General features: G+C 37.8%; 2 protein-coding genes across 6 annotated transcripts in view; one reads left to right on the top strand and one right to left on the bottom strand.

The window, feature by feature from the left end:
* loxl3b (lysyl oxidase-like 3b) overlaps positions 1 to 17,091 on the top strand; it is a 32,623-nt gene extending 15,532 nt beyond the window's left edge. Inside the window, exons 5-16 of one of the 5 annotated variants that reach the window (XM_084741855.1) lie at positions 43 to 108; positions 2,423 to 2,479; positions 3,454 to 3,661; positions 4,093 to 4,273; positions 8,407 to 8,561; positions 10,480 to 10,635; positions 12,596 to 12,755; positions 13,800 to 14,043; positions 14,926 to 15,041; positions 15,343 to 15,479; positions 15,706 to 15,817; positions 16,072 to 17,091. In XM_084741855.1, the coding sequence (XP_084597981.1) occupies positions 43 to 108; positions 2,423 to 2,479; positions 3,454 to 3,661; positions 4,093 to 4,273; positions 8,407 to 8,561; positions 10,480 to 10,635; positions 12,596 to 12,755; positions 13,800 to 14,043; positions 14,926 to 15,041; positions 15,343 to 15,479; positions 15,706 to 15,817; positions 16,072 to 16,145 (1,666 nt within the window). In that variant the 3' untranslated portion in view covers positions 16,146 to 17,091. Of the gene's footprint in view, positions 1 to 42; positions 109 to 2,422; positions 2,480 to 3,453; positions 3,662 to 4,092; positions 4,274 to 8,406; positions 8,562 to 9,652; positions 9,824 to 10,479; positions 10,636 to 12,595; positions 12,756 to 13,799; positions 14,044 to 14,925; positions 15,042 to 15,342; positions 15,480 to 15,705; positions 15,818 to 16,071 lie in introns of all 5 variants that reach the window. The other 4 variants (XM_084741854.1, XM_084741856.1, XM_084741859.1 and 1 more) reach the window with 4 other exon arrangements.
* Positions 17,092 to 20,354: 3,263 nt separating this feature from the next.
* On the bottom strand, positions 20,355 to 22,991 carry mrps26 (mitochondrial ribosomal protein S26). The gene is made up of 4 exons (XM_084742434.1): positions 22,610 to 22,991; positions 21,748 to 21,894; positions 21,506 to 21,629; positions 20,355 to 20,863 (listed from the first exon to the last, which is right to left on the bottom strand). The coding sequence occupies exons 1-4, from the start codon at positions 22,828 to 22,830 to the stop codon at positions 20,732 to 20,734; spliced, it is 624 nt and encodes a 207-aa protein (XP_084598560.1). The 5' UTR covers positions 22,831 to 22,991; the 3' UTR covers positions 20,355 to 20,731.
* Positions 22,992 to 25,944: the final 2,953 nt, after the last annotated feature.

The following is a 25,944-nucleotide window of genomic DNA, read 5'->3' as shown; positions in this document are numbered from 1 at the left end:
CTCTCCTGTATGTGATGGAATTTGGCTGTCTCACTGTTGCAGACGTCTGAAAAAGCGAGCGGCTGAGAAGGTCTCCAGGCCAAAGGTTAATGTTTCAGCCGGTGGAAGGTACACTGTCACCAAGAAAACCCACTGTCCGTGTGCACTCTGTTTACTGTAGTTTTTGACAGTGGGTTTCCTGTTGGAGTAGACAATAACCATTTAGCTTTTGTTTCTCACTAGTCGACCACTTCCCCTCTCTCTAATATTACAGTACTATGATGTGCAGCATGTGAATGGGTTGTGAATTTGAATTTTATTCTTCTAAAACTCATGGTTGCCTTGTGAGGAGGTTTAATGTTCTTCTTATTTCATTGTTTTGTCTTCCTTTCACATTTCTTTTGACATAGCACAGATTGTAAAACCTGACCTAACCAAGGGAACTTCTAAATCTGGAACATCAAATTGTTTCTACAATACATGTACATACATAAAGTAATTGGTCTTTTAGCATTTTGACATTTGGAGGCCCTTTTTGATGGGACAGATGTTGCTAATCTGTGCTATGTCAGTGATGAGTGCTTTATTTTTCCATGGATCTGTCATTTTTAATCTAATGAGACATCTGGAAATCCAGTTCCCTCACTATGGCATGCTTTTTGGTGGAGGTCAGTAACTTTTCTTCCCGGGTTCTTCAACTAAAGAGTCACAGGCTTGAGTCTCCTGAGTCCATATGACAAGAAACGATCTGTGTCTGGTAGAATCTGCAAATAATTCACAGCATTTGTTTCAGCCTGCTCAGAGTGCCAGAGAGGTGGAGTTTGCCACGTTGAGACAATGAGGGAGGAAGTGTTTGTTTGTTTTGTTTTGACAGTTATTATGTGACACCATTTATCAAGTGTCCTGATGTTGGAAGTTGACGCTCTGAGGAGATATTAAAAATAAAATATTATCAAAGAAATAATTTAGTGATTATTTACACATTAATATTTTTATATAATGAAGCTTTGGTGTCAGCTGACGCTGACAAATATGTCAGGAAATCCAGTGCAACAATGTGGGTCTTAGTTTTAGTTTTTGGACAGCAACGGAGAAAATATATCAAGCTTTAGATGCAAATGCAATATTCATCTTATATTATATCTTATATTTTACAGCCTTAAAGGACTGAACTCAGAGAACAGATTTCGGTTTGTTATTGTATTGAAACCACATTGATGCTCTGCATTTTGCTCCAGATGTTAAAACAAAAAGTAATCATTTGCAGATTCTAAATGACTTAGGTCCGGACCAGATGTTTGTCTGGTTTTTTTTTTTCACAAAATGAAATGACACTTTTGTTCTAACACCTGTACTGAAAAAGTTGAAGAACTCACTAACAAAGACTGTGTGTGGTTTATGATATTACTATGTAACATCATGCTTTGACTATTACACCTGCTTCTGTAATGTAAAAGCAGTGCCATACATCAAACAAAACCAATGTGGTAACTTGAGGTTCACATTGGCTAACAAACATGTTAATTGTCATACTTTACATGTCATACACTGTGTTGTCAAAGGTATATGGACACCCAAACAGTACACATTTGTTCCAGTCCCAGTTAATCCTTAAGGTGTTGGATGAGGTTGCAGGCCTGATAATGTCTTCCACACCAAACTGGAAAAAATCATATCCATATCAACCTCACTTTGTACACGAACTATTATGTAAATAACATTGTATAGTGTAGCATTAAGATCTCTGTAGAGATAGACCTTTTTAAAGAGTAAGATCACTTTTGTTTAACCAGAAACAGCTGCTATATCACTGATTTCAAAACAACCTGACTCCATTGACAAAAATACATTTTACCTTTCTGGTCCACTGCTGCCATGATTGTTTTTTTAACCCTTTAAAAAAAACAGAAGTCACACAATAACACAAACAAATAAAAACACCAAGTAGACCAGATAGGTAAAATTACTGCTTTTGTCTATGGAGCCTGGTCGCTTTTAACAGAGTGATATAGCCACTGTTTTGGTTAAACAAATATGATCTTGTTAAAAATGTGTCTGTCTCAGTCAGCTGCAGTGCACATATGTGTCCACATATTTTTGGCCATGCAGTGTATATGAACCTGTGCTAATAAAATGTGTCAAATAACTGATGAATGTCCAAGTGATTTAAGTCTTTGTCATATTTGTGTTTATTTACGTGCATTTAAAAAGGATGTGTCACTTTCAACAAATCTGTGTGTCTTGTACAATTTTATATGAAGTATTCAAGGAATTACATATCATGTTGACACCTGTATTTAACAGTTGTGTTGAAGAAGACACATCCTTTTGAACAGTGTAACTACAGTAATTGTGTGTCATGTAACCTTTGTTTTCTGTATTTCACTTTGTCACCTCATTTTCTTCTCCTAACTGTGCAGTCTAACCCGTGTTTACCTTGCAGGCCGACATCCAAAGCTAAAGCTAACTCTAAGTCTAAACAGAGCATCACTGGCAAAAGGTAATCTGAGGATAAACAATTCAGTGGGTAAATTGAAGACCCACACACATGCTGCTTCCACAAGCCTCACGAAACAGATGTCATTTATACTGATAAGAATGTCAGGGGGATTTGAATCGCAGAATAGAAAACAGCCTTTTGTTCTAGAAAAATTAAAGGAATACTTTGATATTTTGGGAAATGTGCTTATTAGCTTTCTCATCATAAGTTGATAAGGAAGATTGATACCACTCTATGCTAAATATGAAGTTACAGCCAGCAGCTAGTTAGTTTAGCTTAGCATAAATACTGCTGGGGAAACAATTAGCCTGGCTCTGTAAGGTATTGGCAGTAAGATTAGTTTAAAACCAGTATGGATTAAACTAATGAGATAGAACAAGTTAATTATTGAGCTTTAGAGGTGCTGACAGATGGATTTTGTGACCTTTGGACAGAGCCAAGCTAGCTGTGTCTTCCTGTTTCCAGTCTTTTGCTAGCTTGTAACTCCCTGTAAAACCACAGCATCTCAATTTTACATTCAGACAGTGCCTCTAATTAATGGTTTTGCAAGTTGAATTTATAATATCAGTTTAATATATATTCTGCTTTACTGGACACAGATTTACTGTTGATACCCAGGATGAAACTCAGGCCTCCAACAGCTGTGAATTTTTCCTTTTGTCCAACATGTTTATATGATTTAATGCAATATCTGTGATACCTGTCTGAATCTGAATGATTTTATTCTCAGTATCATACAAGTGTGCAAGCTCTTCTTTAAATAAGGGTGAATATAGTCATTTTCAGTTATTCATGCATTTGTGTGGCCATTCATTTAAATATATGTATTTTTGTTAATTATCCACATATTGTCAAATGATAAATTGTCTACTGTGGACATAGCTGAGCCATTAATGTATAAAATTAGTATAGATCTGGGACACAGCTGATGTTTCCATCACTACAATCTTTGCCTCTATCTCTGCTCCCTCCAGGTTGTATTTGGAGCGTCAGAAGAACTTCTTCCACATTCACTCTGTGGCGTGTACGGGCACAGAGATCCACCTGGCAGCCTGCCCCCTGGAGTTCAGCAAGCCAAACGCAACATCAACCTGCAGTGGCGGCATGGCGGCTGTGGTCAGCTGCATGCCGGGACCTCTGTTCATGCAGAACAGTGGCTTGAAAAAGAAACTTAAAATTTCGGTAAAGTAGTCTTTAACTTAAGGGCTGCTCAGCAGACATTCTAGCTCACACGCGTGCAGTTTGGTCACTTTTTACTGGTTAGTGGACACTGAGTCAAAATTTCTTTGATCTCACTTCTGTTTTCCAGCTCCACCTTTACCACAACTGTTGTACACAAACAGTCTGGTTGTTTTTTCCTAGAAATTATATTATTATAATTATATTTAATGCCCCTGTCGCTCAGGTGGAATAGGAACCTTAAAGAGCAAAAAGGAAAAAGTATTTTGACAAAAAAAAAAATCCTACCTCAAAGTGAACTTGTTTGTCTTTTACGGGGCCGTTTGAATTGAGGATACTACATTTTTGTATACCTCCATTAACCAGTAAAACTTAATTACCAAATGTATGGTAGATAAAAATGTTTATGTTCTTTATGTGTGCTTGTTGTCTAGAGCAATGTGAGGCTGAAGGGAGGTGCCAGGGTGGGCGAGGGTCGGGTGGAGGTACTGAAAGACAACGAGTGGGGGACGGTGTGTGATGATCGCTGGAACCTGGAGTCAGCCAGCGTCGTCTGTAGGGAGCTCGGCTTCGGCAGCGCCAAGGAGGCTCTCACTGGAGCCCGCATGGGACAAGGTTAGGAAAAAAATATTGTACAGTGGTGAGAATCTATTGGTTTGCACCACTGCCAACTTAAACAGAAGCTACAAAGTTTGGTAATTGTAATCATAAATTAGATAACAATATGAAATGACAAAAAATGTGATTAGGATCCACCATATTATACAAATTAAAGACCCAATTTAAATGCAAACCCCAATTTAACCACAGTTAATAAACATCAGGCCCAGAGGAAAAAGTCATGAGGAAATAGTCAAGTAGCTTAAGTCTGTGAGCGTTAATAAGATGTTATACACCTCAGTACAAATACAAATGACATCATTGAACATGGCAAAAAACTGTATGTTTAAAATTAGTGATATTTGTTGCAATGTTGAATTTTTGCGATAATAGTGTAGATCCTTATGTGAATTTTTTGCATTAAATCCCTCTAAACCTGAGTCAGGATGTGTTCGTGACTGCGGTCAGACTGGACTTCAGTCATCAGTTGTCTCTCTGCAGCGTTCATTATCTCTCAGGTCATCTCCTCACCCCAGGGAGCTGATAATCTGCCCTCAACAAGTTCACATTCCTGCACAGATTCCTCATTTGGAGCTTATTTTAATAAGTGAAGGAATGTTGTGTATGAGGGAAGAAAAGAAACAAACACTAAAAGGCATGAAAGAAAGGACTTCATCAGAGTAAACAAATATGCCGTTCATTTTCTCACCAAATTACTACACTAATAGACAAATCTTAGTGTGTCATTTCTCCATCCAGTTCCTCATTCATTAAATAGCTCCTTTCTATGTGTATTTCTGTTAATCATTTTTAGAACAGAAACCCATCTGTGTTACTCCAGGCTATGGACCATTTCATGTGAAAATGAGGAAGTCGAGTTTATATGTCCAGCTTGTGTCTGACCCGCCTGGCCTCCACATGAGTAACACTAAATCAATTTTAAGACAAAAATTACTTTTTCGGGTCATTTTACAGCAGATGATCGGAACTAAAATACTTCATATCAAACTGTTTGAGTTGATACACTGACAGAGTTGTGTAAATAGTAGTTATTATTTTATTGTAGGTATTTTTTTTCATTTTGTAACAAAACTCCTTCACACACACACACACTTACCATATTCATTTTCTCGGTTGGTTGGAAATTGCTTAGAAATTTGGCTGAAAAGCAAATATGACTCAAAATTCCTTTCTGAGGGCTGAAAGCAGCCAAGATGGAAACCCTAAAGCTGAATGAAGCAGTTTCTGTGAGTGTGGTTGTGGGTGGAAGGGAGGTGTGTATGCTGTGACAGGGAGCGGGGTCAGGCCATTGCAGATTTGGTTAGGGACGTAGATCCTGAGACCCTGGACTGATCGAGTCTTCTCGACATGACCCCATCTAGACGCTGGGAAATGGTGGGGCTCCTAATAGGGTGTAAAATAGGCAAGAAATGAAGGGCAGGGTGAGGTGGCTCTCCCATAAAAAGTGCCAGTTCCAGGTACACCAGAGGTTGTGCAGCAGGGTCCATGCTAAGCTTGCTGCTCTTATCATAGCCTATTAACCAAATGTACGAAGCATTATGTCAGAGATGGGAGAAGGCAGGGCATTTCCAAGGTCTTTGTCGACTTTGAGAAGGTACTTGACTCCATTTCCCATGAGTATATCCCGTGTGCTGTGGAACGGAGATGGTTCACGTGTGGACTGTGTGATGAGGGTTGGTAGTGGGGGAGAGAAAACCCCCTCTCCTATCAACATGAAGGCTGGACTCAAGCAGGATGAAACGATGTCGCCACTGCTGTCCAACCTGGCCATGGACCTGCTTATCCAGGCCTCGGAAGACAGAGAAAGTGGTCTTGGTTGGGAAGGTTGGATGATCACAACACTGGTGTTCATGAATGTTCTGGTGCTGTTGAGCAGTTTGGCACGGGGGGTCAGGAGGAACCTGGAGATTCATTCTGTAAACCGACAGGACTCGGGGTTCAGCCCAGAAAATGTCAGTTTTTTTCTCAACAAGGGTGTGACAAATGACCGTCAACCCTGGGAGACAGGTGGAACACAATCAGCCTGGGGAAGATGGTCTGTTATTTGGTTGTCGAGGAAATGGGGCTGGGACGTAGCATTGTGACCCCGGATGTTAGCATTTAGCATTGTGTGTGTTCCTCATTAGTGACCCTCCTGGAGAACATGGAGGAGTGTGTAGCTTTTAGGTAAACTGCCCTGAGATTTCCACCGAAGACAAGCAGTCTTTTGAAGGCCATTTCTCAGAAACACTGGGTGGGGATGTCTGCTCTCGTGTGTGTACATTATGATTTCTACCACAGAGGAAGTTGGTGGAGGAGACTCTTCACAAAATCTCTTTGAGGCAGCAGCATACCTGCTCTGTGCTCAGTTGGATGTCAGACCACCACCTGGCCGAATCTGCCAAGAAACATTCCTAAACGTCACTGAAGTCGGAAACGAACACCACTGAAGGAATTCCTTTCACAGAAATCACCTCATGGTGCTGTGACTCGAAGTGATGGAGTGAGAGTTTAGAGGGTGAATGTAAAGCGTGGTGTCGCTGACAGAGAACATGCATGCTCAGCAAACATGCCTCTGGTTAAAAAGTGAGCTGTAGATCAGTTTCAAGAGGACTGGAAGACTCCAGAGGTACTAGTTCTTGTATGGACACATGTTCAAGTTTAACATTAGAGCAAAATAAATCTAGCAAAATATAAAGTCTTACAATCAAACAGCACATATACTGTTGATCCTGGGCGTTTAGATGGTGTATTAGACATATCTGTTGTTTTGATTTAAAGTAAGTTTTTTTTTTGTTTTTTTTTTTTCATTTTTTCATATGAATCAATGTCTGTTTTACTCTTTTTGTTTCAAGTCCCTGTGGTGTAATGAAACAATGATTCCAGCTGCATCATTTCATTAAAGATTTTATATTTACATCACATTTACAGTTCTGGTAGCAGCAACATTAGTATAATTAAAAAAGAAGAGAGAAAAGAGAAAATCCAGTGAAAAAGACTTGACTGTTTCTTTGCCAGGAGTGGTTGGGACATTCATTAGTTTGAAGACTTGAAACCAAATATTTTCTGGGGTCCAAAAAGCAGGCAGGAGCTGACCTGAATTGTTCTAATCTGATCCAAGCACCTTATTAAATGGGCTCAGGCTCATTAAATGCTGCAGTGGTTGCATATAAAAAGCCTGTGACCCACTAAAACGCTCATTTTTATATAACCCTTTGTTGCTATTTTTGATTTTGGCTTAATTGATGAATAGCAATCTGTTAGTGGGTTTCCACATATTTACTAGAAAATGTGTGATTGTAGACATCAAGTTCTGGAAGAACTTTTCAGATCTTTTACTTAAGTAAAAGTAGTAATACAGCAGTGTAGAAATACTGATAGCACTTTACAATACAGCTTGACGATAACATGGCAATAGTGGGGTAATAGTTTGATTATAAAGTGGTAAGTAGTAGTAGTAGTAGTAGTAGTATAATATTTTGGTAACAGTATGATAACATGCTAACTATAAAATGGTTATATCAATGTCATATTTGGATCAATATAGTGACATTAATTGGGAAATAACTTGATAGTAATGAGGTAATATCGGTCAATGATTTTACAATATTATACAATACAATATACAGTATAATTGCATGTTACTATCAGCATAATACTTTAAAATCACATTTCTGGAAGTCAAAATTGGTAATTACCATATTATAATTGTGCCAGTATAATGCTAATCTTCACTGAAGCTCCAAACATTCCCTTTTTTTTCAAGGTAATACTGTACAAATTACATGTTTAATGCTATGACCTGTAACACTTCCACGAAGTCTTCTTCTTCTTCTTAATCCATAATAATACATCATAATTTATTTGTTGATTTATATTTTGCATTATCAAACAAGTTACTGAAGTTATCAAGTAAATGTAGTGGAGTAAAAAGTACAACATTTGCTTCTGAAATGTGAAATACTTGAATAAATGTTCTTACTTTCCACCACTGCTGATATCTGAAATTTTCTTGCAAAGCTGTAAATGTGTTGTTTGCTCAAGAAGCTGTAAATATAGAAGCGATACGGCCTAAACCAACATCTTGTCTTGACTCCAAACTATCCCATTAACAAGTCTTTTAATCTGCTGTCTGTCTGTCTGTCCAGGAATGGGTCCGATCTACATGAACGAGGTGAAGTGCCTCGGTACGGAGAAGTCCATCTGGAACTGCCCCTTTAAAAACATCACATCAGAGGGCTGTCAGCACATGGAGGACGCTGCTGTTCGCTGCAACGTGCCCTACATGGGCTTCGAGAACTCGGTCAGAGCTGAACTTCCTTACTCAAATGTTTCATCTTAAAAGTTGATTGAGTTATTTATACTATTATTATAGTATTTATTCTATCAGATTACTTGTGGCTGAATTAATTTAACTGCATCAAATTTGTTTTTAGCAAAGAAGAATACTTGAAAAATGTCCTGTTTTTTGCTGCTCTAGAATTCTTTTTTCCCCTAACATTAGATTTAGAGCTGCTACTCATAAGTCTCACATAGTTACCCTCAACCAATACTTACTCACTGCTGTCACAAAAAACACTTCATTTATCACGTAAAAGTTTCATGTTGAAGTTTCATATTTGAAGTTACTGAATAAGTTAAAGAGCTTTAAATCAGCTCAGGCCTATTAATTGTTTGAAATTTATGTCAAAAATACTTTCGCAGATTTTGTGACGACAGTGATTTCCTTTTAACACCGAGTATTTCTGGTTGTGTAGTTTGTATTTTACCAGCTCATGCACTTCCATGTTTCCTGTAGATACACAGAGAGGCTGGACCAAGTGGGATAAAAACTGCAAGTTTTCGGTTAGAGTTGATGTTAACATTTAACCTCTTCCACTCCACCCCTTTGTAATCACACAAGAATACAACTGGGCTCAATGAATCCATAAGAATCTCAGCTTTCCAGTGAGACCCAATTTATGAAATTCTAATGTAGTTTATGGACCCCAGTATTCAGGAATATGCAAATAGTAAATTTTTAGAATAGGTGAATACTTTTATACTGCATGCAAAAAATTGTGTGGGATTACCATAAACTGAGCATGTATGTAAATGGAAATCTGTTGGGTACCCATGCAGTCAGATATATTCAGGTGAGCAAGGGACCCCTTGCCAGTGTTTGCCTCAACAAAATTTATTTAATAAGCTCACTGAGCCCACTGAGGCCTCTGAAAAACAGTAATATCAGCCAAGGACCTGGGCATCCAAGCAGAGTGGAAGAGGTTTTAACACCACCAGCACTTCTACCAGATAAAAATACTTTATTTTTTATCTAGTTTTTATCCCACCCAGCTCGGCTCTTGTGTATCTGTGCTCTGCTTTGTGGTGTCTAACCCCTTCGGCCCCGCACAGATCCGACTCACAGGAGGACGGACTCGTTACGAGGGTCGCGTGGAAGTGCTGAGCTCAGACTCTAACGGGACACAGAGCTGGGGTCTGATCTGTGGAGAGACCTGGTCCACCAGGGAGGCCACGGTGGCCTGCAGGCAGCTGGGGCTCGGCTACGCTAACCAGGGCCTGCAAGTAGGTCATTAACACCGCTGAGGCCAACTTTCTGCAGCAGAGTAGAGCTGCAGACAGCTGACCTGCAGCTTGTCTTGTAGTTTATCTGACATATGCAAATATAATATACTGTCATGAACCCTCACATACAGTAAATACAGTTCATTCTATGCATATATGATGAAATATATTCAATATTTCTGTGCATACTTATACAGGTTATTAGAACTAGTAACACATTCAAATATATTCCTAAAACATAACTATCATGCTAAATGCTGGTGTGTACATGTTTGGAATATACTTGAATGCATGTATTAATGTCCAATGACAGTACATTATAAGTTCCATATGGAGTAGATGTTTCTTTTCCCACATAGAAGAAGATAATACTGTTGTGGTCTTTTCTATGTGGACAGAAACAGCCAGAATGACTCATGTGAAGTTTCTAATCAAACTCAAAAGCCCCTCACCACTTAAGCCAAGCGGTGACCTCATCTGGAAACCATGCTGACGTTTTCCACTCTTAGAAAAAGTCTAACCAAACCGCTGCTTCAACAACACACTCTCCGCTGCCTGAGGACTGTAAATGAACAACATTAGTTTGAGCTCAGACAGCTCAGAGACAGGACAGGAAGTGTGTCCCCTCACTGACTCCCAGCAGGACATTTCTGCAGATCCGGATAGTGGGCGGCCGGAGCAATTATGAGGGCCGGGTGGAGGTTCAGGTTGGGTCCAAGTGGGGCACGGTGTGCAGCACAGGCTGGACCACAAGAGAAGCCATGGTGGTTTGCAGGCAGCTAGGGCTCGGCTACTCCATGCATGCCATCAATGTAAGTAGGACCGACGTCTTAATGAAGAGATTTATTCCACAATAAGACATTAAACAAATTTATTGTAATTTATTGTTTACAGGATAAACCTCTTGAGATGCATCATGAACAAAACATAACCGGAACACATGCAGAAAAATAACAACAAACCTAAAACAGAGTTTTTGTTATGACATTAAATAATAATAATCGCGAAAGGAGACATTAGAAGCAGGAGCAACTTGATTTTAAGTAAGAAATTAGGCTAGTTTTAATGTTATCGGTTTATTTTGTAAGAGTAAAGTGTCTTAAATAAAAATGCTTTTTTGTCTTTTCCTGTAGAAACTGAGGGGAACAGAGAAACAAAGCTTATCAGAGTTTCTCTAGATATGATATACTGAGGTGCATGGCTTTAAACTGCTTCAAATAAACAGGAATGAAAGGTCATAAAAGGTCATATTATATGTGAGGGGTCGTTCATTGGTTGTTGAAGTTTATCGTGCGTACAGCTCAGGGAAAGAAGCTGCTTCTAAGTGTGAAATATAAAAAATGCACAGATTTGGAGAGCCATGAGCCGCTGCATCTTCCTTCTTGCATCTGTTAAATAATTTAATTCAATACAAATTGTGCTTAAAATGATTTAAATTATTTATAGTGAAACAAATTATGATTCTTTTTAGACACAAGCACCCTACAAATTAAGTTATTGGTTATGTACCTTTTGTTTGTTGGCCCATTTTGAAGCTTACAGCGGATCAATCTGAGTTTTTTCCAGCACAACAAGATGTAGTTTGATATATATAAAAATATTTCAGCTGTCTTAAAGATACTCTTTTACTATAACACTTAATTGTGCCCATATTTTTATCTGAGCTGTGAAACTCTGCTGTGAACTGTGTTGAGTTTCAGAGCAGTAAACTGGGAGGAAATTTGATGATTTGGATGTACTGATGTGCGGTAAAACAAAATAAGGGAGTGCATCTCTAAACATCAGCAATAAATGTCAGGTTTTGGTGTCAGTTCCCTCAAAGTAGCAGAAAAATCCATTTAAAGAGGCAGAGAGACCAATTTCTAGACCACAGAACAAAACATACCACGGTTACAAGACTTCAGTTGTTATTCCGTGGTTTCCTGCAAATGTAGTAAATGATTGATTTTGAAGATTCAAGATGTTTATTGTCACTCTGGTTATACAAGTACAATCCTGTGAAATACTTCAGCTGGGAGGCTTCATTACCAGAGAACAATGAATTAAGTAATAAAAGACAGAAGAACAATGATAAAGTAAGTGTAAAAGACATACATATAAAAAAATGAATATAAAATGCAATCAAAAGTTGCAAACAGTTATTTGTGGAATAAATAGTAAATAAATAGTAAATAGAGGTAGGCTGAGGGAAAGTGCACACATAAAAATACCAATTCTTCATGACAATGTTACACCTGGAACTCAGTGAATGTCACAAAATGATGATATATGCGAGTGTATTGGATTTTTTTCTCTTTAAAGTTTAGTTACAGTTTTAAACTTTAGTTTTAACTTTAGTTTTAAGGTATTTTCAGACACAAACTCTTAAACTATTTTAAGTTAAAAGTAGTTGATATCTTAAAAAAGCGAAAAAGCAAAAAAAATTTAATCTGCTTACAAAAGCAACATAATAGAAAATACTTACATACTGCTAACTGGTTAACTGTTAACTTTATAGTGGTGTGGAACTGAGAAGGCTTCCAGTAAGTAATGTAATTATTGAACCACTTAGTATCTGCACGAAGTCATTGTCCTCCAGTGACCATAAACCCAGTGTTACACTGTGTCCTCAGTGAGCAGCCAAAAATGAGTCATGGACATCTGTTTTTCAGAGCAGCGACACAACTCTGAACTCTCTGCAGCTCCATTTGTGAATGATTATTTCCTGATCAATGCACTCTGTTTTCGTTTGCTTGTTTGTCTGTTTGCTATCATCTAAACCCTGAATCTAAGGAAACCTGGTACTGGGACAGCAGCAATGTGACAGAGATGGTGATGAGCGGCGTGAAGTGCACAGGGAATGAGATGTCTCTGACTCAGTGCCAGCATCATAAAACTGTCAGCTGCCAGAGGTCGGCAGCAAAGTTTTCAGCAGGAGTCATCTGCTCTGACAGTGAGTGACAACCACAGAAACGAGAAATGAGCTCAATGTGTTATACTGTTTATGTGATATACTGTGGAGGCCCTGCTTAACCATAAACAGTTGTTACATCGCACTCAACCAGACTCCATTTACAGAAACAGTAATTTTATCATAATAAAAAACACAGTTCATTCAAACTTGACAGAAACAAACTCACCAAAAATGTCTTGGCTTGTCTTTGCACTGCGCCAATAATCACCAGCTCTGGTTTGGTCGAAATAAACACATTATTCAGTGAGTCAGATGTGAAAAAATTTTGGCTCTACATGCCATTTCTCCCTGCTGCCCCCCCCCCCCCGATATTTTCACATCTAATGGAGTTAATTTAGGGTTTATTTTGACCAAACCAGAGTGTGTGATTGTTGGTGCAATGGAAAGACGAACCAAGATGTTTTTGGTGAGTTTTATTTTATTTTGAATGAAAAGTGTTTTACAATGATAAAATTACTGTTTCTGTAGATGGAGTCTGGTGGCTTTGGTGGGAGCATAAAACAGCTGTTTGTGTTTAAACAAACAAGATCTTAATCTTAAACAAAAAGGTCTGTCTCTGTAGGAATCGTTTTCATTGTTGTCAGACACTTAGAATAACAATCAGAGCCTTTTCTTGGCAAAACAAGCACTTTTAGTTGACTTACTTTGACACGCTGAAATTGCCTCCAAGGATTATGTTGTAACCCATTTAGCCACTAACAGCTGCAGCGTTCTCACTCAATACTGGACCAATTTCAAAACTTGTTGTCCCCATTACTGTTGTCCACATTTGGTCCAAAAGTCCAAGTACTTAGGAGCAGTGTGCAGCCACTATGCAGCACAGTACATACATGTTTTTGATGGTGGGAGAAACCCACACAAACATGGGGAGAGCATGCAGTTTTGTGATACTCTGTACTGTTTGTAGTCCATGTTGCAGTTCCAAAAACATAAATTACTCACTTTTAAATGATTCTGACCTTCATTTATTGTGATATAAGGAGCGTAACTCAAGCCTAATTCTGCTACGACCCCTGTCCCCAGCGGCCTCTGACCTCATCCTGAACGCTCCTCTGGTCCAGCAGACCGTTTACATTGAGGATCGTCCTCTGCACATGCTCTACTGCGCTGCTGAGGAGGACTGTCTGTCCAAATCTGCAGCCAAGGCCAACTGGCCCTACGGACACAGACGCCTGCTGCGCTTCTCCTCCCAGATCCACAACATCGGCCGGGCTGACTTCAAGCCAAAGGCTGGGCGCCACTCGTGGGTCTGGCACGCCTGTCATGGGTAATGATGTCTTCATTAACATAGTTTGTGGAGGACAGCTCTGCAAATAAACTGTTTCAGACTGGAGTTTTAATGATGCATTAATCTAACCTCATTGATGACTGACCTAAATCTCAGTGCACAGAGATAAAGGAGGACACTGTTGTGGAGTGTAAGCAGACACACCTGACAGGAAAAGTTTAAAAAACACACAAAAGTTAAAACCAATGCAATGACATTATTTTGTCATAATAAATCTACATTATGAGGTTGCATCATTGCAGCAGAAAAAGTAGATAGAGATAAAAATGTAAAATGGAGAAAATAAATTTATCCATTTCTTTCTGAGTCAGCTGATAAAAAATTAACTCGGAGAGACTGGTGGGAGGAAGAGAGTCAGATGTGTCCTCCTCCCTCATTAATCTGTAGCCTCCCAGGCAACATAGAGTGATAATAGTGGAGAAGAAATTCTGTTTATAAAACAGCTTTGCTGGCATGAATTTAAATTGAGATTCAAATGCCTGCGGTACAAATTTAACAACAGTTAATAGCCCACAGATCATGAGCATTCCTATATGCTACGTTATATCTATTAAAAATATCATTCAGTACTTCTAGTGTTACAGTATTAAAGTACTGAAGTGTCAGTTTAGTAGTACCCTTTCTGTTACCTTTAGCATTGTTCCACTTTCTACCATTTTATGCCACAAACAAAATCAAACTCTTCTTCTTCACTTTGGTTTTGATTTCAGGAGAAATTGCTACAGAGTACTTTAAAGCACTAACAGTGTTGTCATGTTTTTGAATGGTGTTGAATAAAAGGTGTTTTGTGTTGTCAGGATTTTGTAATTTTGGAACCAGGCTGTTTGTCATTAACAGCAGCGTTTCCTCTGTATTACGCAGTCACTACCACAGCATGGACATTTTCACCCACTATGATCTGCTGAACGCCAACGGTACCAAAGTGGCAGAGGGACACAAAGCCAGTTTCTGTCTGGAGGACACAGATTGTCAAGAGGGTGAGTCTGAGGCTCCAGGTTATTTCATATGTTTGGAGAACCAGGACCAGAACCAAGTGACAGTCTGGGTCAGCAGTAATTCACTCTTCAGGTCACTATCTGAGCTGTTTAATCCCCTTGTGTGGTACAACAAGGAGACTTAGTTATAGTCTAGATAAAATATCTGCCATTGTTCAGGTTTTGAGGGGACGTGTGAGAGCTTGTAGTTGATACCTTCAGTGTGTTTTTGTTCAACCAATAAAACAAAGTTCAAAATCATTTAAAAAACACAGAAACTCAAGATCATCTTTTTGTCCCCCAGGTGTTTCTAAGCGGTACGAGTGTGCCAACTTTGGTGATCAGGGCATCACTGTAGGCTGCTGGGATTTGTACCGTCACGACATCGACTGCCAGTGGATCGACATCACAGACGTCAGACCTGGAAACTACATTTTACAGGTGAACACGTTTGCCCAGAGCAAATACTGCCCAAATACTTCTCAGGGATCAAAACTTTAACAAAGTCAGGCAGCTCCTCAACTTCAACAGCAACTGTGTTATTATTCCTCCATTCTGTCTGTCTCACTTGAGTTTATGAATTTTAGGATACCCAGCTTCCACCAGCTTCCAGACTTTACCAGACTTCCTGTTAGAAACGTTACCTTTACCTTTCTCACCTCTTCAGATTGTCATCAATCCAAATCACGAGGTGGCTGAGAGCGACTTCACCAACAACGCCATGAAATGTAACTGCAAATATGACGGACACCGAATCTGGCTCCACAACTGCCACACTGGTAAGAAGTCACAACACTATGGAAACCCATTTCCCCCTGTTTGATGGAAAAAAGATCCTCTAAGTCACTGGAATGAGAAACATTTTGTTACTATAATAACTTGCAGGATCTTTTATTTAATCAAATTGGCAGAAATGATCTTCCATTAAAAAAAAAACAAAAAAAACACTACAACAACCAAATGTTAACCACAAAATTTGCTCTTTTTTTAACATTATCTGACGTCTTAATTCACTGTTTTTTAATCCCTGCAGGTGATGCTTTCAGCGAGGAGGCAGAGAGGAGGTTTGAGAAATACCCTGGACAGCTGAACAACCAGGTTTCTTAATCAGCGATCATTTTAACAGACCCAAAAGTGGGGGGTTTAATGAGTAAAAACACACCTCACAAGCTCAACAAGAAAGACACAAACCCAGTTTTCAATGGATTCCCCCACATATCTCATATTATTTGGAGTTATGGAAGAAGCCAGTAGTATCTTTGCTCCACTGAATGTGTTGTATGTCTTGAGTTATTATACTTGAATATTCAAGTGTTTTTTTTTCTCAGTCTAATGTGAGCTAATGCTATATTTGTATCACAGAATAGGATTTTATAAAGTCAGTTGTACAGTCTGTGTACGACAAATGTACAGCCTTCTATTGAATGTTATGAATGAGGTGTTATTTTTCTTATTTTTTTATAACCAGTTTTCGTTTGTACTTGGAGCAGGCTGGTTCAGAACTACCTGAGGTGCTAAAGAGGCATCAGATAACTGAACAGGAACAGGAACAAATGCAGCTCTGTGTAAGTCGTACTGGGCATTATGGACAGAAGACATAGTCTGTCCTCTTTCCCAAAACCTGCAGGTGCCTCAGAACAGAACATGAAATAATACCTGGATCTTAAAGGATATAAATGTAAATGAGCATGTTGCTCAATAGAAAAAACGTTTTCACATCGATTCTGGTTCAGTTTTCTTTCATCTTTGTTCACAGAAATGTTTTTTGCTTCTTCTGCCTCCGCAGTTACGATATTTTGTGAATGTATTTATTGCTAATATCAAGGTGCTCAAGAACAACACTTGTACATTAGCATTATGGTCAGTTTGAGGAGCTTTGGAGCCTGAAGTCACCTGTAGTTATAGTCTGTATCTATTATTAATAGTCATTTAGAGTTAGAACATAGATGTTATTGGAGAAAGACAATAAAACTACAATTACCTTCACAAATTGCTGTATATGTATGCTGATGTAACCACACCCGCTGCACCAAATAAAAAACAGGAATATTAACTGCGCTGCATGAGAGAAACTTATTTCAGCAGAAATTATTCACTGTGTTTAAGTCATTTTCTTGAATTTGTACAGGGCAGCGATTTTTATGGAGTCACAGGAGAGCCATAAAAAGGAGTGCATTAATAAAATTATAAAGAAATAAATCTGAAAATAAAAAAGGAATAAATGAAAGCAGAAATAATTTTTAAAACTGGGAAAATAAAGGAATAAATAGAATAATAAATAAGCAAAAAAAAGTTTAAATATAATGAGAAATAAATAACAGATTATATACATACATAAAAAATATGGAAATATAAAGAGAAATAAATAAAAGAATAAATAAGTAACTAAAATGGGGAAATATAACATTAAGTAAATAAAAACTAAATGTGGGAATATAAAGACAAGTAACTGCATATAGTTTCACATTTATTTGTTTATTTATGTCTGCATATATTTGTGTATTTTTAATATATATTTTTTTCATATAAATTACACACATATTCTTTTCGTGACCTGGCGGAGATCTGCACTCTTCCAGTTTATTCTTTTATGTATTCCACTTTGTCTTTCTTTATATCTCCACATTTATTTTCTTATTCTTTCACAGATTTATTCTTTTTAGGACACTCCACAGATTTAAGCCTTTTTGGCCTGTTTCATACGTCCACACTTCAGTTCAAACCACATCTTATTTTCTGTCCTTGTTTTGTTTGAAGGCCTGAAACGCAAAAAATAAAAACATCCAATACTTCATCAGACAAAAACAAGATTATAATAAAGCCTGAAAAATCGACATAATTTTGGGTTACAGAAATGTTTTTCTGCTTTATCCGACCATGATAACAATTCCTCTAACCCTAGATTTGACTGCTTGTCCTCGTTTCTAAAACTTTTATTGCAGCCTATATTTGCTTCGTAGACTCACAGCTCAGATATCTGGACACAAAATGAGCCGTCTGGGAAAAAAAAAAGGTTTCTGGTATTTTTTTAAGCTGCAGAAAGAAGTCCAGTTAAATAAGGCTGTGGTGGCATGAAAAAACACTCACTGTAGTTTAATATATGGGTGAATTATTTTTAATTTTATTGAAGAAACAAAATATTTTAGCCATAAATGAATCATGAGTCCTGACCAGTCCTTAACACTGACTTAAACCTGATGTAGTGGCTGTGACACTGACTGAGTCGTGTGAACAGCTGCTAATCTGAGCGTTCATCTCAGTCTCCTCTGTCGTGTTAACTCTAATCCCGACCTTTGCTGCCACGGTTGAATAATCCCATTAACCTCGGTAACCAATCACATTAACCGTGTGCACTGCATTACAACTCCAGTCACACTGTCATGTTTAACACTAATGTCAGAGCACAGCAGCAGTCATGCCACTATTCTGTGAGACATTTTATAAATAAAGCCTCTGAAATCACTGATCACACTTTTCTTTATCACACTGTTTTGTTTAACTGCACTATGAATAGGTTTACAGTCAAAACCCCACAATATTCAGTTTACCGTGTTATAAAATAGAGGACAGCAAAAATTCTTCACATTGAAGAAGCTGCAGCCAGAGAAAGTTTTGTATTCTCTGCTTTAAAATCAACTTAAATGATTAATCAGTTATCAAAATAGCTGCAGATTTCAGCTGTACTCCAAACTAATTAATTAAATTTATCATATTTTTGAAGAGATACTGATGAAGGATTTGAAACTGGCTGGCTTGGCGAGTCTAAATGTTTATTTTTCCTTGTCAGGGTCATGAAGAGAAACTGTTCTGTTCTATCCACTGACTGCAAACCGTGAATTCAAGTTAATAAAGTCCAGTTTTTCTCTCACAGTCCATTTAAAATCAGTATCTTAAGAGTTTAAATGTCGTGTTCTTCACTTTAAAGCTGCTGCAGTTTCTCCTGAAGTCTTCACCCCCAATCATCATCATCCCATCAACCTGCACACCTGACCTGACAGAAGGAGATTATTCTGGCTCATCAGCACGTTGTCATACATGAGCTGTTTACAAGTAAACACTGGTGACAGTGAGGAGAGCTGCACACAGCGCCTCCTGCAGGGCAGCAGCTGCAAGTGCAGGACCAAATGATGTGATGGTGATGTGAAAAACAAACACTTATTAGACCTCAGAGCAACAAAACAAGATCAGAGATCAAACACACCCAGTTTGAGAGGATTTCGTCTTAGGGAAATCTCTCTGAGTATTTTTTTTAAATGTTATTTTTAGATTTAAAGATAATAAAGTAAATCAGTGATCAAATTGGGATCACTATCAAAACAGCTAACCCTGCTTTTAAAATGTGTTAAAAGTTAAAACGGTCTATGCCTCCTTTTGCTTGTAAGGACCACAACTCACTGAAGGACCTTTGATGGCCCCTGGACCCTGGTTTGAAAACCACTGCTCTAAACCACAATGTGAGCTCTCGTCACAGGCCTCAGTGTGGACGAAAGAGTTTTTTTTCAGTCTCAGCATGTTTCATTTGAAGGCTGTTTATAGTTCTGAAGAGGTTTTTATCGTCTTTTCCTGTCCCTTCAATCATTCTGGGATCAGGAACCCCAGGTTGGGAACTACTGCAGTCTTTCAGGATGCCTCTGTAGCTCAGTGTACGGCTGAACAATTCTGAAAAAATATCAAACATTATATCATAAATATTACATCATTATTCTTAAGTGAAAAACATGTTAAAATGGTGTGATTTTTGCAGGAATCTCTATGAAATGAAGGTGTTTTGTAGGACAGGTTGTCTCTGCCTCGTGACATTCATTCATTCATTTAAAAGTTTTTTTGACACACATTTTGCCTTTAACAAATATTGCACCTCCTGCAATTTGAAAAGTGCAGATTATGATAACATTTTTGATAAAGTTTCACTTACCTGTGTCCAGCTTTGCAAATACAAAAAAAGCAAAAATAAATGTTCTTAAATAATGATGTTCACAACCAAAGGGCCCTTGTAGCATCCAAAAATGTAAGTAAATGTAAGTCTAAAGCTTTGTTTCATGTATTTCCTTTTTCTGTTAAAAGTTTAAAAAACATATCTAGGATACTATCACTGAACATACAAAAATAGCCGAGTCAGCTTGTCCTGAAGGATGATCCACTGTGGTTTCCATTTTATTCACATTTACTATGTTGTAAAGAGAAACCGTAAATTATTAGACAGTTTCCAAGTAGCTCTTAGTCAGTTTTAGAGGCTGAGTAAGTGCATTTAGCCTCTTCTTGATCTAATTTTCATCCGATACTGTTCAAAAAGATTCAGACTAATTTAGCAGAAGCTCCAATAAACATTAATTTATTTTACATGCAGACAATCATGAGCAGGAGAAAATGTTGAGCCAACAGTACAGAACACAAATAAGGAAAAACATTAGGCAGAAACATAAAAAAGAATAAAGGCTGCATGGCCTTTTGGTTAAACCATCCATCACATATCCAGGTACGGAGAGAAACGTGTTCTCAGTCTGAACTCAAGCTCAGACTTTTCTGATGACGATGAAGTTATCTGCTAACATCTGACAGGTGCATCAACAGTCTCATGCTGAATGTTTTTCAGCGATCACATCCAAATGTAATCCAGACTGAGCTTGGATCTCCGTCCTGACAAACACAGAATGAGAGGTCATCTGTCTTTGTTGATCTTCTGGTACAGTGTTTCACTGCAGCATTGTCTGTTTAACAACTCGTCCTTGTTTGTCGATGGCAAAGTTGTAATTCTTTGGATTGTCCAGAGCTTCTTCTATACGCTGATCCAAGTTCTCCAAGGTGATGAAGTTCTTTGCATCCTCCTGGAAGAGATTAAATAAATACCATTAATTTCAGGGGCTAATAACATCCGGCAACAATTTTCATACATAAAAACAAGGCAAAAAGTAAAAAAAATAACATAAATAAAACATTTAAGATGACAAAAACTAAGACAAAATCTATTGACACTCAAAGCAAGAAAAAAAAAATCTTGTATCACAATTAAAATAGGCAAGATGACACCCAAAAGATAGTAACTGTAAAGTTTCACTGTCCTCAACAATAAATATCTCACAAAAATACTGTATATGGATGAAAGCAATAGTGTACTTAATGTAAGACAGACAATGTGTGTTACATTTTTAGATTTAGTCTCATATTTAGTCAACTTGAACTAGATTATAGCTAAAACATATCAGATAAATAAAACTGAATCAAAATTAAATCAAAGTTAACACTGAAAAGTCTAAGTAAGCCTGAGATCAAATTTGTAAGACCAGTCTTTAGGAATATAACCAAGATGTCATTTTATCCCTTTTTTCTTTGACTTGCAGGAAAATATATTTTGTAGACTACATAAAACATACAAAAGTAGTTTGAAGAATGAACAATTTGAAATATAAACACTCTGCTTCATTCTGTGGAGAAAACAGACAGATGAACAGAGATTTAGAGAATCATACCTGCAGTTGTAAAATTTCCTGCTCTTTTTCTTTGATGAATTCCTGCTGTTGTTGTTCACGCTGTAGAACAGCTTCTATCTGTCTGCGCTCAGCTTCCTCCTTTTCCTTCTGGATCCTCAGTATCCTGAAACACGCAGAGGAGAAGATTGTAACCAGGACAAAAAAACAAGATCAGGCAAAGTACTGAAATTCTTTAAATGTTTTTTTTATTCTTCATGTTGTCATCTTGAGTTTCTTCGTACCTGAGTTTGAGCAGGCGGAGGTTCTCCTGGTTGTTCCAGGCCATGAGGGTGCGATGCTCCTCCGCCTCCTGTCTCGCTCTCTCCTCCGCCAGGGAGCCCGTCTCCTCCTCGTACTTCTTCCTAAGAACCTCCTCCTTAAACTCCAGACTGAAAAAAAAAAACATACAGGAAAAGAAGCAGATTAATTAATTCATTTCAGCTAAACAGACTATTTAACTTCAGTCAACACAAAATCTAAACAGACATGAAAAGAGTCAATTTAAAGGACAGTATGACTACTATTTCCCAACACTTAAATGAAAAAAAAACAGTCAAAAGCTTTTACTTTTTTTTTCTTTTTTCTTTTTTTTTTTTTTGAGGATAAAAAGAATTTGGTAATTCGATTATTTAAATGTTTAAGTAGCCAAAGACATTTTGACTCAACTTAACCGATGCAAATTAAAATTCATAAAGGAATGTCAAGTTTGAGTTGTGCAAACTTTGGCACAATACTTATAATTTGGTAGCACATGTCGGCAGAATTTTAGCACATTTAGCTATAAGATAAGGATAAATAAGGCCCCGTTCCAATTAGTACAGCAGAGCCTTTCCAGTGAACCGTTATTGAACCGACGTGCACAACTGCAGCACCCTGACTCTGTTTGACCTGAAAGGAACGAAACCTTAATGAAATCATCAGTAACACCTGTGTTCACACCGTTTCCTGTCTGTAAAATACATGTTATGTTTGAGAATAATTCTGAAAGAGTTTTACCGTTTTGGGGGGAGATTTTCGGCACAGGGAAACATTATTAGCCTCAACACCAGTTAGTTAACCTGTTGTGTGAGACATGCTAGTTATAATAACCATAATTTAACGTACCGGAGCGCCCTCATGATCAGCTGGTACTCGGCGTATCTCTCCTTGAGGACGACCATCTCCACCGGATCGACCGGCGGAGGCACTTTGATTCGCCCCTCTTTGGACTTGGCCACCGGGTCGTTGCGGGACTTTCTGCCCCGGACAGCCTCCACGAGCACGGAGCTCCTGGGAGCGAGGATACGGGCCGCCTGGACGGTCTTCCCGCCGATGACCTGGAACATGTCGGCGTGGAAATGTGGTGACAGGTGCAGATTATTAGTCGCTGAGTGTAATGGTTAATCAAAGCATTTGAGTCTAAAACGTGCGCTTTCAGTTAACATTGAGACAGGACTGTTATCGACAGAAGGCGGCGGCCATGTTGGTGTCCTCTGACCGGAGGAAGTAGTTAGCTTAACAAAGAAGAAGTTTTAGACTCTACTGCCATCTGTAGGTAGCAGAATAAAACGTTTTAAAGCAGCCAGTGACCCTCAAGGAAATATTAAAAGAATGGCTCCACGGTTCTACTTCAGTCTTTTTTTTTTTTTTTTTTTTTTTAAACTTTATTTGTCGTTTGCAAAGTTTACAAGATTGCATTCTCTCACAAAAGTATCATACATTGCAAAGTCAATACAATTGCAGATTTTTGAAAAATAAAAACAAAAAAATAAGCCATAATAACATAACAACATAACTTGCCAGAATGAAAAGAATGATAAGATTGATAATAAATGTTTCATTTGGCTTAGCCTTGGTTCTGTTAAAATTATAGATACCAAGCAGCACATCCTCCCAGAACAGCTCACAGTTTTTTTCAATAGTGTTCGCCACAAAGTTACAAATGTGAATCCAAAAGCTTTGGACAATGGAGCAGAGCCAAAGTAAATGAGTAACTGTTTCGACCTCCATAGAACAGAAAGAGCATTTCACATCAATGACTTTTTTGAACCTTTTTACGAATATGATCATTAGAGGGACAAAATCTGTGGATAAGTTTAAACGAGATTTCTCTAACTTTGTTGGTCAATAGGTATCGGTTAGACTTTTTTCCAGTCAATGTCTTCCACAGTAATTAACAGTAATTAAGTACATTTACTTAAGTATGGTACTGTACTTAAGTGCTATTTTGAGGTATTTGTACTTTACTTGAGTATTTCCCTTTTTTGCTGCTGTATACTTCTACTCCACTACATTTTAGAGGAAAATATTACACTTTTACTCCACTAACCTCCATTTATTTGATAACTTTGGCTACTACTTACTTAATAATACAAAATATGTAATAAATTATGGTGTTATTATATCCACCTGATATTGGTCTATCACAGCTATGTCGGTCTATATCGATATCTGTACGTGCTGTATATAGTCCAATACGTGCCTATAAAATCTTTTTTTCAATGGAATTTTAGGCAGATTGTTTATATTTGTTATATTTGTGCACTTTTCTGGTATCTATCTCTGATAGATATTCATTATCTCTGGTGAATATCTGTCATGAATTTAGACTATTTTGGACAAAATTACAAATGAAGGATCAGGACTTTTTGGTGGTCGTTTATAGTGTGATAAAGTATTTTGATTTTGTCTGGTGTTAAGTTATTACAAACAGACATTCTTACCTCATTATTTGAGCAATAAACAGTTTATCAATTAATTTTCGACAAGGCATCACACTATACGTATATACTAATATTGTAAAATCAAAAAGCCTATGCTGTGATATAGGAATTTATCAATATCACCTACCCTTAGTTAAGTAGTTTGTTGGAGAGCTCTCAAACAAAAATCTGTTCAGCTTCATCTCTCATTGCCACTAGACTGTTTTACTTTCTCTATTTACACTTTATTTACTCTATAAAGCAGAAGTACATGACAATTAGTAATGAGTCGTCTTGTAATTACCTCAAAGTCATGTTAAGAAAAACAGATGTTGTATTTGATGTTCTCAACAAGAGAGACAAGCTGGCTCTTCAAACGAGACAGTGACACCTAACATTTTGTGTACTGGACTGTTGTTTTAGACTCACAATATGTATAAATGCATGAGACAACTGCATTTTTGTGTGTTTCTTCAGGGTTCAGTGGGATGCCTGGTGTCAGCCTGGTGACTGATGATCCTGCCGAGGCAGCGAGGCACAAACACATTACAGCTACAGTCAGCTCGCCAGGAACATGGAATGATGGGAAATGGTGCAGTGCCGCTGTGTGCCCGTCCTGTGACATTGAGAGCTGTAAGTAAGGAGAAATTCAAGCTGTTCCAAAAAGAAAAGATGCTTTTTTTGCTAATATTACACAGGATTTCAGACGGGAAATGTGTATAGCAGCCTCAAAACTCAGACAATTAACAGATCAAAAGTCACACGTGAAACACCGTTCTCATTGTTCTCAGCCGCAGATGTAATATCCCTTTAACTTGTTACTATGAGCCATTACTATGACAGTTTCTTTATACCTATTGCTCCTTTATTCCGTAGAAGTACCTGTAAAATTGTGCTTTTCATAGGCCCGGCCAATAATAACTTCATCAATAGCAATAAGGAAATTATTCAATAAAATCTTCATTAGTTGCACTTAAATCTGACCCACCATGAAAGCAAATAACGAACATGCCCTGACTCATAAACAGCCGGTCATGTCCCTTGATAATGGAGCGTGCTGCGAGTGACACACAGCCAATCATTTAACATGAGTGTCGTTCAGTTGCGCCATCAGCATGTGACACATGTGACACAGCATGTGTTTTCTCCATGTCTTTATTAAAAATTGATAATTAAAAATGCTGAATTATTAAGATTGACTGAAATACAACATTTTATTGTAATAAATCTTTCTAGCTATATCACGGCAGCCCCAGGTTTTCAGGTTATAAAAGACATGAGTAACACATGAGAAGAGCCCTGTCATTATGACTGAATATTCTTTCTTTTAAGTAATCAGAGCCATTTTTATGATGAAATACTCTCAAAATACAGATGATTATCCAAACTATGTGATTACTAGTCTGGAAATATATTTGTTTTTGCCTGAATGGTCTCTTAGACTGTATTTTTAATCATGTAGAATTTCATCCAACAGCTGACCTGCTTTGATTACACAGTTAATAGACATCAAGGTTAAAATGAGGCTGCTGTTTATGTCTGTGTCTGGGATCATGTTGTACATATGGACATCACTGCAATCATGTATAAGGTCCACATTAAGTAAAAGAAAAAGGAGGAATATTATTTTTATTTTACATTACAAGAATAAGATCAAGATGCTGTGAATAAAGTCGAAATGTTAAGACTAAAGCAATGACATTTTGATTTTATTCTTATAATGTAAAATAAAAATTCTCTCCTCTGATTTATTTCTTC

This window comes from Lutjanus erythropterus, chromosome 18 (genome assembly GCF_056507025.1).
Source record: "Lutjanus erythropterus isolate fLutEry1 chromosome 18, fLutEry1.hap2, whole genome shotgun sequence".
Classification (NCBI taxonomy): domain Eukaryota; kingdom Metazoa; phylum Chordata; class Actinopteri; order Lutjaniformes; family Lutjanidae; genus Lutjanus; species Lutjanus erythropterus.
This window is presented reverse-complemented; position numbering and strand designations above follow the sequence as displayed.